Below are 14,554 nucleotides of genomic sequence, written 5' to 3' on the forward strand. Positions count from 1 at the left end.
TTCGGTTCTTTTTTATTGCTTTTGATGCTTATGTTATATACAAGACTAATACAAAAAAGAATTCTAATATTACATAAACAAACATGTAGAGGTAACTTTACAGCCTAATTTCCAAGAAGAAAAATAGTATTGTCTCTGTCAAGGTTATTTCTTTACTGTTGGATTTACCGTCACGTTTACTTCATATGGTCACTGTCATATTATTTTGAAAGTGACTTTACTTCCGGTGTATTCAGTGCAGACCGACCGGTTGTCCTCGACCGGGCGGTGTGTTTCCGTCTTCGAGCCCTGTGCTGAGGGAGTAAACCCTGCACAAAGTTCTTCTTCAAGTATACCAAATAACGTAATGTATGTTTCTTATACATCAGAAATAACGGTGATGGATCTGTATTTATGAATAATATCTTTGGAATAAAAAATATAAAATGTCATGGAAAAAAAAAATTCCATGGCATTTTATATTTTTATTTATTTTTAAAACGTTTTTGACCAAATTCTTTTTGACTTTTCAAAGCATCGTTTGACCTAATATTTTTTACATATTTTGTTATTTTTTTTAAAAGATTTTTATACATATTATTTGATTTTCCACGACATTACTGTGACACCAGAAGACTTTTGTTTTTCTTTTCCTTAGTTTACAACAGATGTGCCGCCTTCCAGCCAATGAAGAAAGACAGGAGACGGGCCGGGACTTTTCTCTGTAGCTTTTATTCGTATTTAAGTTTCCTTTTTTTAGGATGTTCATTGTGTTACACAGAGAAATTAACCACACAAGTAAAATTGATTGTATTCTCATTACTTTTAATCTTTAATTGTTTATTACATTACTCCTTCATCAGCGCTACTGCTAAGAAAGGTTACGCATGAACTATCACACACACACGGTTAACTACCTTGTGAGCACATCAGCAGGGTAAACTAACACTTCACAGAGATAACAAAAACACATCATGATAATAATCCCAAAACATAGAGGGCAAAGAAAACATGATTGAAGTAAAAAAATGAAAAGACAAAATGGACAAGCGTGTACTGCTCTCCGCAAATAAGTACCGTTCCTCTTCCCTTTTTGGCATCTTCCTTTCCTCCGCTCCACCTTATTTGGTAGACGCTCCGGGTAACCGGGTGCACGAGTCCTAATGTAAGTGTGGCGGGAGCGTTTACATTCTGCTTTTCAGCACGCCGGACGGCAGCAAAAGTGCCCTAAAAAAATCCCCCAAACTCTGCATTTACACCCGAGAACACGGATAGAAACAGCAAATTTTTCGTTCTTACGGTTTTAACTGGTGGCTGGGGAGCATCGCACCGCGGGAGAAGTGGCTTAAAAAACAGATTCTCCTTGTCATTTAACATCATCGATATCTCTCACGAGCAAACCTCATAGCGACTGTCAAAAATCACGCTGCTTATCAAAAGACGTAATAATGATGTTCTCCGAGTACGTTGGCAGTGAAGGGGCTGGTGCATTGTCAGTTACCGCTCACAGGGGAGGGTTTCGTTGGCCTCAAAATGTTAAATTACAAAAATGTGCACGCCGTCCCCCAAACACGCTTCACATTCAGCCCGCCTTCCCCCTCGGACACATCGCAACCTTCGCGACACGATCCTCTCGACCCTCCCCTTCCCGTCGCTGGCGAGGAACTCGTTGTCATCTTGACCGTCACCTCGCACAAAAAACGTAAAGCTAGCTGGGTTTGTTCGGAGGTTACAAGCCACATGACGAACACAGTGACCCCTGGTGGCCACGTCCAGCGCCGACACGCTGGCGCGTCAGCAGCGGCCCAACGCTTCCCGTTGGGCCACACGTGGTACTGGAAGCACTATTGGACTGGTGTTAACGTTAGCTACAGCTATGCAATGCTATTCCGTCACGCGATTACCACCAGGCTCAGCAAACGCACACACACACACACACACACACACACACGCACAAATTCTGAGGGCTGTTTCCAGGTTTGCAACTTCCAAGTCGAGAAAGAAAATATAGAAATAAAGAAAAGCTTCCTGTCCATCTCACTAAAATCAATTCTGATGGTAAAACGAAAGGTACATATAAATATACGGGGCCAATGGAAGACATGAAAAACCTTCAATCGGGTTAAAATGAGGAAATAAAATCAGATCAAAAAACGTTCAAATAAAAAGTAGTTGTAGTAGACACACATTGTTATAAGTATCTGTGCTGTAGTATGTCTTTTTTATTTGTATCTATGTATTTTTAAGCTCATTGTGTAATAAAGACAACGGTGTTACTCTTTTTTTTTTTTTTTACTACGTCATTATAATCATCATCAGCTTCAATATCGCTGTCGACAACAGAGTTATTACTATCGGTTAATGCAAGGTGTGTACGGCCTCTATAGGCCTCCTCGTCTAAATCAAAGGGCTCTAGTGGCTGACCCAGAGGGAGGGGGGGAGGGAGGGAGGGAGGGAGGACTGCTGCCCCCCCCGATTAATCTCTTCTTGTCTACCCTTCTTATACTCACAGCAGAGCAGACCAGATGTTTGTCGGCCTCCAGGGGGACGCGAGCAGAGGGACGGGTCCCTCTGGAATCCCTCGGTTTCCTTTTTCTCTCCCACAACCCTTCCTCGCCTCCCTCCCTCCCTCCCTCCCCCCCGTCTCCAGTCCTCACGCCGCCTCTTGTGGCGATGGAAGTTGATCAGTGACAAATAAGTGACCCATCCCTTTTTTTCCCCCTCCTACACCGTCGGCGCTTCACTTTTCCCTTTCCCTTCTCACTCCATTTTTTTTTTTTAATTTTTAATTATTTTTTTTAATTCCCCCGGTTCAGCAGGACACCTCCATCGTCTGGGAGGGGCTCGGCGGCATCTGGCCGCCCTGCGAGCCCTGGGACAGGGTGCGGGAGCGAGAGCGGGACCCCTCCATGGAGTAGGAGGAGGACAGGGAGGTGGTGCGGGAGCGGGACAGCCGGGTCATGCAGGACGAAGCCACTGTGGAGACAACGGGCGACATTTAAAAAAAGGATCAATATGGCGTTATTCTGCCGGGTGATGAGTGGACTTACTGTAGCCCATTCCCTGGATGAAGTACTTGAACGCCTCAGTCAGTTTAGCGGGCTGCAAGCGTGAAGAAAAGAAATGGTTCAATCACCAGTCATTGTACGGAAAATGTGCATTTCGGGAATCCAACATGGCAGCCAAGGAGAACGCTTTTTTTTCAAAGTGGTCTGTGGGTTTTGGAAAAGAAACAGGGATGAGGTCACATTAGAATCAGGCAAAGGTTTAACCCCCAACGTCTGCTTCACAACACGGTTTGGTTCCTCCATTTCTCGATGCGTCCTTTGAAACGCTCGGCCGCGGTTTACCTGGGTCAGCTGGGGGAGACCTCCGGCGTCGGCCATCTGTGGAGGTCGGAGAGGAGAGAGGCGTGTGAGAAATTGGAGGTTACACTAAGAGCAGGTCCAAAAAAAAAAAAAGACAGAATTGAAGGTGCGTTACCTTTAGGAAGGAAGTGGTCGTCGGATCCATTTTGCTGTTGCACTCCACCTAGTGGTCACCAGAAGGAAGCGGCTGTAAACCCTCAAACCATCAAAAGTCTCTGCGCGGCTGTCAATCGGATCAGAACACTTCTCGTCACTTACGGCCGCCTCCTCGTACGGAGCCTGGTCGCCCACCACCAACATCACTGGACACCTGAGGGGGGGGGGGGGGGGGGCGGAAGCAGAGGCATTTAAAAGGTTTCAGGGGGCAGAATGCGGCGACAAAGGTCCGGAGGGTCTTTACTTGAAGGAGCTGCTGCGGTCGATGTTCAAGTCCCTGCGGCTGGAAGGGAAGGAAAAGAGAAGATTATCGCGGCCGCTGGTTGATGGATGAGTTTCTTTACCATGTCGTGGCGAGGGGGGGGGGGGGGGTGTAACTCACCTGTTGTACGTCTTCCAGAGGAGCTCTATGTTGACCAGATTGGACGCTTTGGAGATGCGCTCTCTGTGAGACTGCACTAGATCCGAGTTGGAGCTCAGCTCCTCCTGCGAGCAAAAACAAGTCGCCAAATGAGGCCCAAAACTCATCAGAGCTGCTTAATGGGACAACGAGGTCGCTGTACCTGACTGAAAAGGTGGGACATGATCTGCTCCGTCAGAGAGGACGTCACGGAGCTGAGCTGCGGAGGGGGAGGAGGAGCGATCATTAGGGGTTTGGGTTCAACGGGACCAACGGCGTCACGCTCCGAGGGCTGCGTACCTTCTGAGCGGCCCAGTCGATCCAGCCTCGGGCGTCGGGGTCGATGTTGACCAGAACCAGGCCTTCCACCGAGTCCGGGTTCGCCATCTGATCGCGGGAAAGGAGGCAGCGGAGAGACGGTGAGACGACAGCAGAGTCTCAATGTTGACCGGAGTTGAAAAGCAGTGATTGAACAGCAGAAGACACTCACCGCGAACTTGGAGAGGACGTACGCGCCCACTCCCACTCCCACTCCGATCACCGTGCGGAAGCTGGCGGGAACAGGTGAACGTTTTAAAAAGTGGGCGGAGCTGCGGGGAGGGGCTAGTGAGACGGCGCAAAACGAAAGATACCGTTAACTCACTTGAAAAACTGCAGGACGGAAGGGATCATCTCTGCGATGGCGTCCATGGAGGGGTACTGGTAACTACAACAGGAAGCGCAAAACACCAACTGCTTATTTCTAATTCGCAAGAACTTTCCCCAAAATACAGGATGGCAAAAATTGACGACATTTCATTTCATCTTAAGCACACTTTTATCCACAAAGGGGGATTTTTAAAGAAGTTCCAAAAGGGAATAAGCCTCAGCGGGAGGTCAGAGGTCGCTGCCGAGACGATACGAGAAATGAAATCCGCTGCGATAGAATCGAGAGAAGATTTCCTTTAAACCGCCGGCGAGAGCGCGGAGGAGATGTGAGACACGGGGAGTATTTCGGGAAGGGATTAGTCACAAGTCCGCCACAGAAGATTATTTCCACTTCTGAGAGCTTCTTTTTTTTTTTTTTTTTTTTCCCGCTTCTGGAAAAACCAGCAGGCGGGAAGACACGTGACCACGGGGCGGCGAGCGCGGTACCTGGCGGGGTAAGGGGCGGCGCCCTCCTCCTGCCCCGGGGCGTCCACGTGAATCAGGGTGAAGTTCTTCACGATCTCCTGCATCTCCTCGAACTTGAACAGAGGGGAGAAGCAGCTCTTGTCTGCCAGAGAAGAACACAAAGGGGGGAGGAGGTGAGAGGTGGGGGAGGGGTGTCAATCAAAAAAAAGACGGAGCAGAAGGAAAAGGCGGAGGAGGGAGAGAGAGAGAGAGAGGGCGGAGCTACTCACTGTCCAGACCCACGTCGTGGAAGGTGAGGATGGCCGGCCGGCGGGTGGTCCGCGTGCCGTGCAGGGTCACGTGCAGGACGCCGTGGGGGGTCTCGATGTTGTGCTCCTGGGGAGGGAAAGCAGCGGGACCTTAACAAAAACATCTGGATCTTTCCGGACCCTCTCAGCTCCGCTTGAGCTTGAACGTTACGAAACAGTCGTACCTGTCCTTGGTCCAGGAGTATCCTAGCAGCCAGTTCAGCATCCTGGGACAAAAGACAGAGGGACGTCTTGTGAGAGCAAGATGTGCATTTGGTTGCTGGGTAGATTTTCTTCCAGTCCTTTCATGTTGAATGGGGTCCAATCATCACCCACGCAGACAAAGGTCGATGCCGGAAACCTTTTCAGAGGAGCTTGTGGGACACGTGTGCAGTCAACGCGAAGCTCATTTTCTCTCCGTGTTAAATGTCTTAAATAGATGGATGGCGAACAATGACCCCCCCCCCCCCCCCGGTCTCCATTACACTTCCTCCTCAGAATGACCCCCCCCCCCGTTCCTTTGGTACTCTGAAAGAATGTCACCACTTCATCCTTTCACCCCGTTTGACTTTGTCTCATTAGCGGATGTTAATTGTTATTTCACGGGCAAAATGTTGGGAGGTCAAAGTGAGCAGTTTATCTCCAAGTGGCAAAAATGAATCAGAAATTCCCCCTTTTTCAGTGTTTTATTAATTTCAATGTTTTAAAAGGTAAAAAGGTAAAGTGTTATTGTGTATTAATTCAGCTTTGTCACCACACAACATGCAAATGTGTGCGTTTGTCCCTTGTGTAAAACTCTTTTTGTTTAACACAAAAACACTTCTTTGCCAGCCAGAGGTCGCCAGTGAGAGACCCTCGGCATCATGGGAGATCTGCCCCCCCCACCCTCACCCACCCCGGGGCTTTGACGTCAACCCGACACAGCTTTGCACAGACAGAGACACACACACACACACACACACACACACACACACACGTGTTGAGACACATGTTGTCGCATGTAGGCTCGAATGAGCATAAACGTGCACAGTAGGAACACACATGCAAGTCAACCCTTGTTGTCCCGTCCCCTGGGACACACACACACACACACACACACACACACACACACACACACACACACACACACAGACACACACACACACACACAGACTCACAAACAGAAGCAGACTGAGGCATTCATGCATTGATGATTCTCCTGGTTCACACAGACATCAGCTCACGTGTGCGTGTGGCTGCAACTAGTACACGTGTGCAGTATTTCTGTGTGTGTGTGTGTGTGTGTGTGTGTGTGCGTGCGTGCGTGCGTGCGGCATCGTGTCTGACCTTGGACTCAGCCTGACCCGTGAGCAGCGGCTTCTCCTCCGTGATGGCGATCTCCTGCATTTCGGTCGTCATGGCGTCGCCTCCTGTAGGGGTGAGATTTGGTGAGAAGAGACGAAACTATGAGGAGTGAAAGCGCGGAGAGGCGGAGGCGAGCGGAACGCCAGAGACGCTGAAGTGGCCGATAACGGCGGAGCCCCCCCTCCCCCCACACCACCCCGTTTGTCTTCACACCTTTACGGCCTCAGCGCGTGTTACTTTGTGTTACTTTGTGCTCCTTTGTGCGGAGCTAAAAACCCGGGGCGGAAAACGTGGCGCCCCGTCTGGCGAGAGGCGGCTTTAGTTTCATTGACATGGCCACAGCAAGCGCAGGTGTGGGGGAGGGGGGTCTGTTGCAGAATTAACCTTTAACCTAAAAACCACCTGGGTAACTTCTTTGTATGATAGGTTGGTAAAAAGTATCGAGGTCAAAGGTCAAAGCACTGCTGGATTACCACCAATTCTGTTGTGCGGATTCAGAAAGCTTGAAGGGAAGCGTTGACGTAAGCGAGAGAGAACACATGGTCGCCGTGTCCGTTTGACAGCTTTGCTAAGCTGAAGACCTTTCGACATCACTTGTGCGTGTGCATGTGCGTGTGCATGTGTGTGTGCATGTGTGTGTGCATGTGTGTGTGCACGTGCGTGTGCAATTGTGTGTGCATGTGTGTGTGTGTGTTTACGTGCCTGTGTGCAGTCATCAGACTCAACCTCTGCCTTCGGGGGGAAGCCCCCCCCCCCTCCCTCATCGGCCCCCCCAACACACACACACACACACACACACACACACACACAAGCATGACACACACACACACACGCACACACACACACACACACACACACGTTCACGCACTCGTTGCATTTCCATCTATTCACTAGTCGTGCACATGTTTTATTCCTTGTGTATTTGTGGATTCCTGCAGCCGGTGTGACTCGTTCGTCTCCAGCGTTCAGCTGTCGGAGGAAAGAACCCGAGCGCGTCACCGCGTCGTGTTCCCGGGGCGGTGAGCTCCCCCCATCAGAAACAGAAATAAATGCAAAAGGGGCCCTTGAGTTCCTCGCCGATACTTTACACCGCGGCCAGGACCCTATTTTTACACGACGGCGGAGCGAGTTTGTTTACGGGCTCCTCTGTGTGTGTCGACAGGATCCTGTTGGCCCCCCCCCTGGTTGGGTGTTTGGAACGTTACGCTGCAACCGGCTCCCTGCAGACAAAACCAGTTCTAGGAAAGAGAAAAGACCGAAAAGGACCGCGGCTAAAAAAAGAGACAGCAAACAGTTCGGCCTCATTGGCCTCGACAAACCGCTCCGATTGGCTGCCGGTGGCGAGAGCGAAACCACAGCAGAAAACAACGCAATTAGCGTAAAGATGCTTAAACGGTAACCATTGACGACACCTCCCTGCCTCCGCCCGCGTGTGTGTGTGTGAGTCGGAGCGTGTAATAACGGCTAAGCTGCACAGGAGGCGCCGTCTGTCGCCATGGACAGAGAAAAGAACAGATTTGCATGAAGCGCGAGAAGTAAAGGAAAAAAAAAAAAAAGAAACACAGGAGAAGAGAATGTGTTGCTGGCCCAGAAAATGTGGGGGTGTTTGGAGGATCGTGAGGTGGGAGGGAGGGAGGGGGAGGGGGGGGCGTTGCCTCTCTGCATTTCTGCTGTCAGACAACAGTTGTTGGGGCAGAAGCATCCGGCTGAGCGCTTTTTGGATGGCGTCCGTATTTGTCTTTAATCAAACCACCGGACCGTCGATGCAACGGGAGAAACTCCCCCCCCCCCCCCCCTCCCCCTCTCCCCCCTCTGTCTCCACCGGCCCTCTTCCCTCTAATCTCGTCCTCCGTCTCTCCGCGAGTCCTTTGTCCCGAGCGAGGGAAAGCGAGAGGAATGGGCAAAGAGCTCGGACGGACCACTCGTTTTCTGGGGGGGGGGGGGACGCGTCTCTGAACTATACCATGTATGCAACACACACACACACATAGACACACACACACACACACACACACACACACACACACACACAGGCAGTGTGTCAAAGGTCATCTATACTGGGAATGTCGACCGGAAGGCCTGAGCGCCACGAGGTCAAACCAGAGAGTTTTAGAGGGTTCGGCTCGTGGAAGCTTTTATGTGGAGATGTTCATATTCAAACATCTGGTCGGGGGAGGGGGGGGGAGTTGGGGGGGGGGGGGGGGGGGGGGGGGGGAGTACCACGTAATGCGTTTACATCCTGCAGCACGTTGAGGCTGTTATTGATGCTTATTATTTCATTTCTGCTTTCTAGTTCTGAGATGAATAAGGATTCATTTCACATTTTAGGCTGTTTCTATCGGAGCATTAACAACCACTCATGAACATCAGGATTTGCTGGGGGGGGGTGATCGGGAGGGGGGGGGGGGGGGGCTGTTGCTAGGTGTGCTGGAGTAATTACAGTCAGACAGACAGACAGAGAGAGAGAGAGAGAGAGAGAGAGAGGGAGGAAGATGAGCGACTAATGCCTGAGGAGAAAGGAGGCCCACCATGGAGACCGAGAGAGGAGCCAAAAGCCCCCCTAGTCTCCTCTCAAAGCCCCCCCCCCCCCCCACACCCCCCCTTAGATTTCCTGAGCTGCTTCCCACGGCGTTGGATGGGCAGATGAAAGCTTGTTTTCTCTCTCCGTCTCTCAGCGCATCGCTCCCGGCCTCTTATCTCCGCAAACCCTCGGCGGCTCGGCTCGTCCTCTCATCATCCAGCCTCCCGATTGTCCCCCCGTCCCCCAAGCCCTCGCCTCCACTCAGACCTGCCGTCTCCGTCCCGTGAGGCGAGCGGGACAGAGGGTCATTCGCCGGAGAGAGAGCGTCGGGCTTATTGAATGAGGGTGGATCATTTCATGCACTGATGTCGGCAGATGGGCTCGAGGCTCTCGTGACCGCCGGTCTCTTAGCAACGCCGGCCTCGCCTCAGCCGAGCGCATCGCACCTGCACAAGAGTTCAGGCCGACAGTTCCATCTAATAAGCGATGCCAACCGTTCGCCGGCGGGGGGGGGGAAGCGAGCGCAGAGAGACTTGTGCCCGTTTCCCCAGATGGGATCATTTCTTCTGGTTTTGAACTTTTGGTCTGACGAAAACAAACAGTTTGACCAAAAGAACTTGAAGGGCTTTCTGGTATTTTTCTGAATAATAATATCGTCTTCCACAACGGCAACCGTGTCTTAATGGCGACCACGTCGCGGTGAAGAAGAAGCAGACCGAAGCGTGTGTGTGAATGTTCACTTTCTTCGGGTCAGACCCGTGGTCAGTTCATTCAGCGCGACACGCCGAAAGCGGCTTCCCATCGATTCGCTTCCATCCAAGTCGTAGGCGCTCAGACGAGAACGTTATCGCAGACCCACACAAACAAGCGCGCACGCACACGCACGCGCGCTGTAATCGACTTTCAGGCTCGGGTCATTTCATACGTGGGCGCGTACTGGCTGAGAGCCGATAAGAGACGCAGGGCTCCGTGGCGGGGAGCTGATTGCCGCGGAGGCCAAATATGAAACAGCTTTTCGTCGGGCTGAGACGTTTCTCCGCGTGCCGTGAGGCTTCATCACAGTCTGTGTACATTAACGCTGCCACTCATCAGCCTCATCTTCACCAAGCAGACGCTTTCTTTCATCTGCGGTCAGTTACCCCAAAGATATTAAATAGACATAAACATAGAAAAGGAAACCGCACAATAAAGAGCCTCTACGGATGGACGATGTTTTCCCTTCTTCTGCCCACCCTCGGCCCCCCTCGGCCCCCCTCGGCTCTTCCTCTGCCTGTGGATCTATTGACAAACACTCCTGGTTATGTAACTGTGCGCCGTAGAATGGCAACAGCAAACACACACACACACATACACACACTCAGTGAGCTGTTTCTTTGGACATTTCAGGTTGCGCCGCACAATGGCGTTGTTGTTAAAAGAAGAACACAAACATCGTTCGCCCATCTGACCTGAGGAATATGAATGGAGTCCGAGTGTTTGTCTATAAATAGGGTGTTGTGGAGGCCCGTTTGGCCTCGTGGGAACAGACAGCCCATTGTGGTGGCCTGTCTGTTATCTGGCCCCCAGCCATCGGCCAAACGGACTGAGCGGTCGCACACACACGAAAAGACGCACACACACTGGCCCAGATGCTCGCATTGGGAGACTGTTGTGTTCTCGTACGCCCACGTGGTATAAAATCCATACGCTGTGACCCGGATGATGCTGCGCTGTAGTACACCTACACAGAGTACAGAAACGCCCTGACGAACACGCACCAGACGCTCCAACCGAACGATGAGCGCCAACGGATGAAAGCGGTGTGGACGCACCGAGGCTGGACTAATGTCGGGACGCCCACGCAGGCGGCCCCTCTCTCGTCACGACACCCCGAACGCCAGCTCCGCGGCCACCAAACCGCGCGGCAGAGCCCGCCAGCGGCTCGAGAGACGCGGCTCCGACTTCTTCGGATCCACCGTTTCAACAACCCAAAGCTGTTTCTCAGCAGCCGAGACGACACCAGCGTCTGGTTCCAGGTTTATCCGGTACTGGCCTGGCTCGCCAATCTACCTGTCAACGGTGTTATCGGTGTTTCATGGGTCACAGCAACTCAGTAACCTCGAGGCAACGCGATCCGACCCCAATGAAAAGGTTGAAACTCTATCGTCATCGATTTTTATATAATGGACAGTGTTACCGTGAGTAATGATTCATGCTTTTATTCTATGTCCATAATCTTTAGGTAGGTTGCTGTTAAACTTTCCAAGGGCAAATCTAGTCTCCCCCCCCACCCAACATTGACTGGAATCCCCCCACCCGGTGGTTTGAACTCCAATGCCTCGTACCATGAGCACACCTCGGCCCCCTGACAGGTCCGCCTATCGTCTTTCCCTGCTCTCCACACCGATGGATCGGCAAACACCGCGGGAGTAAATGTTAATATTGGTAGAGTCAACAGGCGAGGTGACGGCCTCAACGTGCTCTAGTAAGTTCCCCCCTCACAAACACACACACAGACACACACACTGCCTTTTCTGCCTTTGGCAGATGGAGCATTGACTTTAATGTCTACTGCACTTGGGGTGAGAGAAGCTGTCCGGTTGTCATTGAGCGCAACAAATGAAACCGCTACCGATGGTTTCGAATGAACACGGGCAACCTTGTTTGAGGGCGCCACTGGACCGCGATGAGGTTACGCTGGTCAATGGTCACCATGGCAACAAGACAAAACAACAACCCGGCCGTCACCGGAAGATGGCCAAAATGCCCCATGGAGCCCGAGGGCATCAACGGTTTTCATGATGTCAACAAGTTGATCTGGGATTATTGGTCTGGCCAGAACGCACACAAACACTCATGTTGCATCAGACCGCTGGGCGACCGTCCCAACCGAGGAGTTTATTTTTGATCCCGATTGACACGGCTGCCAAAAGAGTCCTCGCAATGACGACCGAGCCGCATAGTGTTCACATATCAAAATACATACTTTCAGTAATGAACTGCTGCAGTCAGAGTGCTACTGGACACACACCGTAGTCCTGATGACGAGTCCTTTGAGGCAGCAGGTCTTTGTGGTGCGCTGCAACCGAGAGTACGTCGCGTGTCCACATATATCCACCTGCGGCGTCTCAGCCTCCGTCCCCAACGCGGTGGAACGGGATTACGTCGGAAGAGACGTTGGCAAGACGAACCGAAGTGTATTTATAGAAACTACGTCCTCCCAAGAAAGAGTAGAACCCACGTTTCATAACGGCCTCCTTCACTACTTTGAACAGCACGAATTCACAATCAACGGCATCTGCAGCCCACGGCGCATGAAACACCAACTGACTGAACCCTTGACACCCCAGAAACACTGAATTCCTTCAGCCGCCGTTTGGAATGTGTTTCTGATACGATAGCGAGCATTTATTTATATAAACCACTCTAATCTGTGCGCGTGGGAATGTGTGTTTGTATGTTCGCGGCTGCCCTTGTGTTTTTCTACATCGATAAACGCACAATCCTGGAACAATGTTTGCCTCACAGAAGCATATCGGCGCTCTTGCGCAAGTCTGTGTGTGTCTGAGTGTGTGTGCGCGTGTGTGTGTTTGTGTGTTATCAGCAGGGGCTCCACTTCACTCAAAGAGCACCGAGGCAGAGTCTCCAAATGCGGTATGACTCACAGAACCTGTGCGCGAGCTTTTGCATGCATGCGTGCGTGCATGCAGCTTGCGGCACGGGGAGAAGCTGTGAGATGTGTGTGTGTGTCTGTGCGTGTGCATGTGTGTTTGTGTGTCCTTGGTCTGGCACGACAGGCTGTACAATATTCCATAAGGGAGACTCTCAGCAAACGACCGCTTTCGGAGCTCCGCTGCAGGATTTTGTTATTTGGGGTTATTTATTTGTATTATTATCATTATTATTAAAGCACAGAGCCGTTGAACGCACCCGCCACAGACACGCCCCCATTTGACATTGACACATGATCACCCCCCCCCTCTCCCACCCCCCTTCCCCCTCATCTGGTGCAACAGCCACAGCCCCCCAACACACACACACACACACACACACACACTTGAACAGCCCCAAACTAAATACATCCTCCTCTGAGACAAGAAACAACCCCCCACCGTCCTATCGCGTCAATAAAATATCCCCCCCCCCCCCGCTCCCGGGATGCTGTGGGCCGGGAGGAGGAGGAGGAGGGATGCACGGGGGGGTCAAGTTTGATATAACGGTCCACACGACGATGTCAATATTGTCCTACATATTCAGTCTGCAGGAAATTATTCGGATATTCCGGGGGGGGACAAAGAGCCGCCGGCTGTGCCACATGTGCGCGTCAATAACACGCACTCTCTCACTCTCACTCGCGGGCCCGTGCGCGTAAACACGTCATTTAGTTATTATCCACTAGTCTTTTAAATCGGTGCAAACTCATTTAAATGTCCATTTCCTGCAGTGCGCGTGCGCGTGCGTGTGTGTTTTCTGGATTCAATCAAGGAGGAAAACACGGGGGAGTGTGTGTGTGTGTGTGTGTGTGTGTGTGTGTGTGTGTGTTACTTTGACGTGGGTCTGCGTAACGCAATATTAAACCGCGTGTTGTGTTGCGTTGCGTTCAGAGAAAGGAAAAAAAAAGCCCGTGCGCGTGTCCTCGTTGCGTCGCCTTGTTGCAGGCGCGTGGACGGACAGATGTGCACTTTTCTCCCGGAGAACGCGCAAAAGCTGCTGGATAACAGCGTCGGGATAAACTCACCTCTGTCCAATCCGCGGGTCCTCGCACGGGAGACGTTTGGAGACGGAGACGATAACGTGGACAATAAGTGTCTCCCTCTCTCTGCGTCCACTCCGCTCCTCCGGTTTCTAGCGCAAAACCTGCTGTTGTTCCGCTCTTCGTCCTCCCTCCACCTCCCGCGTTGTGCGCTGTGCTTTCCGCTCCCTCGCTGCTCTCCAGCGTTGTGTTGTTTGTGTCTCCAGCAGGAGGAACATCGGGCAGACAGGGGGGAGGGGGGGGGAGGGAGGAGGGATGGGGGAGAGAACCCGGAGCGTCAATCAGAAAAGACAAGACGCGGCGATGGAGTTTATTTTCAGGGGCGGAGGGGAAAGTTACCCGCGAATAAATGCGCGATAAATCAGAGTAATCTTTTTTTTTTATTGTGCACCAAAATCCGAGATCGGTGACACTCGGCGCGGTTAGTGAGCGCCGGTTCGGTACCGACTAAATGCTGGAGCGTTATCGGGAAGAAAATAGCGTGTTTATGTTTCTGGGTCCCCCCCCCACGACCCCCCCGCACTTAGGAGCCACATTGGTACGGTCCACCCTCGTAGCGCTTGTGGAACTGCGCCGAGCGCTCGAGCGATGTCTCGTGCACGAGCCAGCAGGTAAATAAACACAGGTGGGAGTCAAAGCGCGGTCGTGAAGGTT

At 51.7% G+C, this 14,554-nt stretch overlaps 1 protein-coding gene across 1 annotated transcript; it reads right to left on the reverse strand.

The window, feature by feature from the left end:
• Nucleotides 1-692: 692 nt before the first annotated feature.
• On the reverse strand, nt 693-14,417 carry ndrg2 (NDRG family member 2). Its single transcript, XM_040181472.2, has 16 exons — nt 13,886-14,417; nt 6,630-6,712; nt 5,489-5,530; nt 5,286-5,391; nt 5,038-5,158; nt 4,547-4,609; nt 4,394-4,454; nt 4,204-4,290; nt 4,067-4,123; nt 3,886-3,989; nt 3,748-3,786; nt 3,606-3,657; nt 3,463-3,510; nt 3,330-3,365; nt 3,030-3,081; nt 693-2,955 (listed from the first exon to the last, which is right to left on the reverse strand). Exons 2-16 carry the CDS (start codon nt 6,699-6,701, stop codon nt 2,792-2,794), a joined length of 1,104 nt encoding a protein of 367 aa, XP_040037406.1. The 5' UTR covers nt 6,702-6,712; nt 13,886-14,417; the 3' UTR covers nt 693-2,791.
• Nucleotides 14,418-14,554: the final 137 nt, after the last annotated feature.

The sequence above is a fragment of the Gasterosteus aculeatus genome, chromosome 7, assembly GCF_964276395.1.
Source record: "Gasterosteus aculeatus chromosome 7, fGasAcu3.hap1.1, whole genome shotgun sequence".
Classification (NCBI taxonomy): Eukaryota; Metazoa; Chordata; class Actinopteri; order Perciformes; family Gasterosteidae; genus Gasterosteus; species Gasterosteus aculeatus.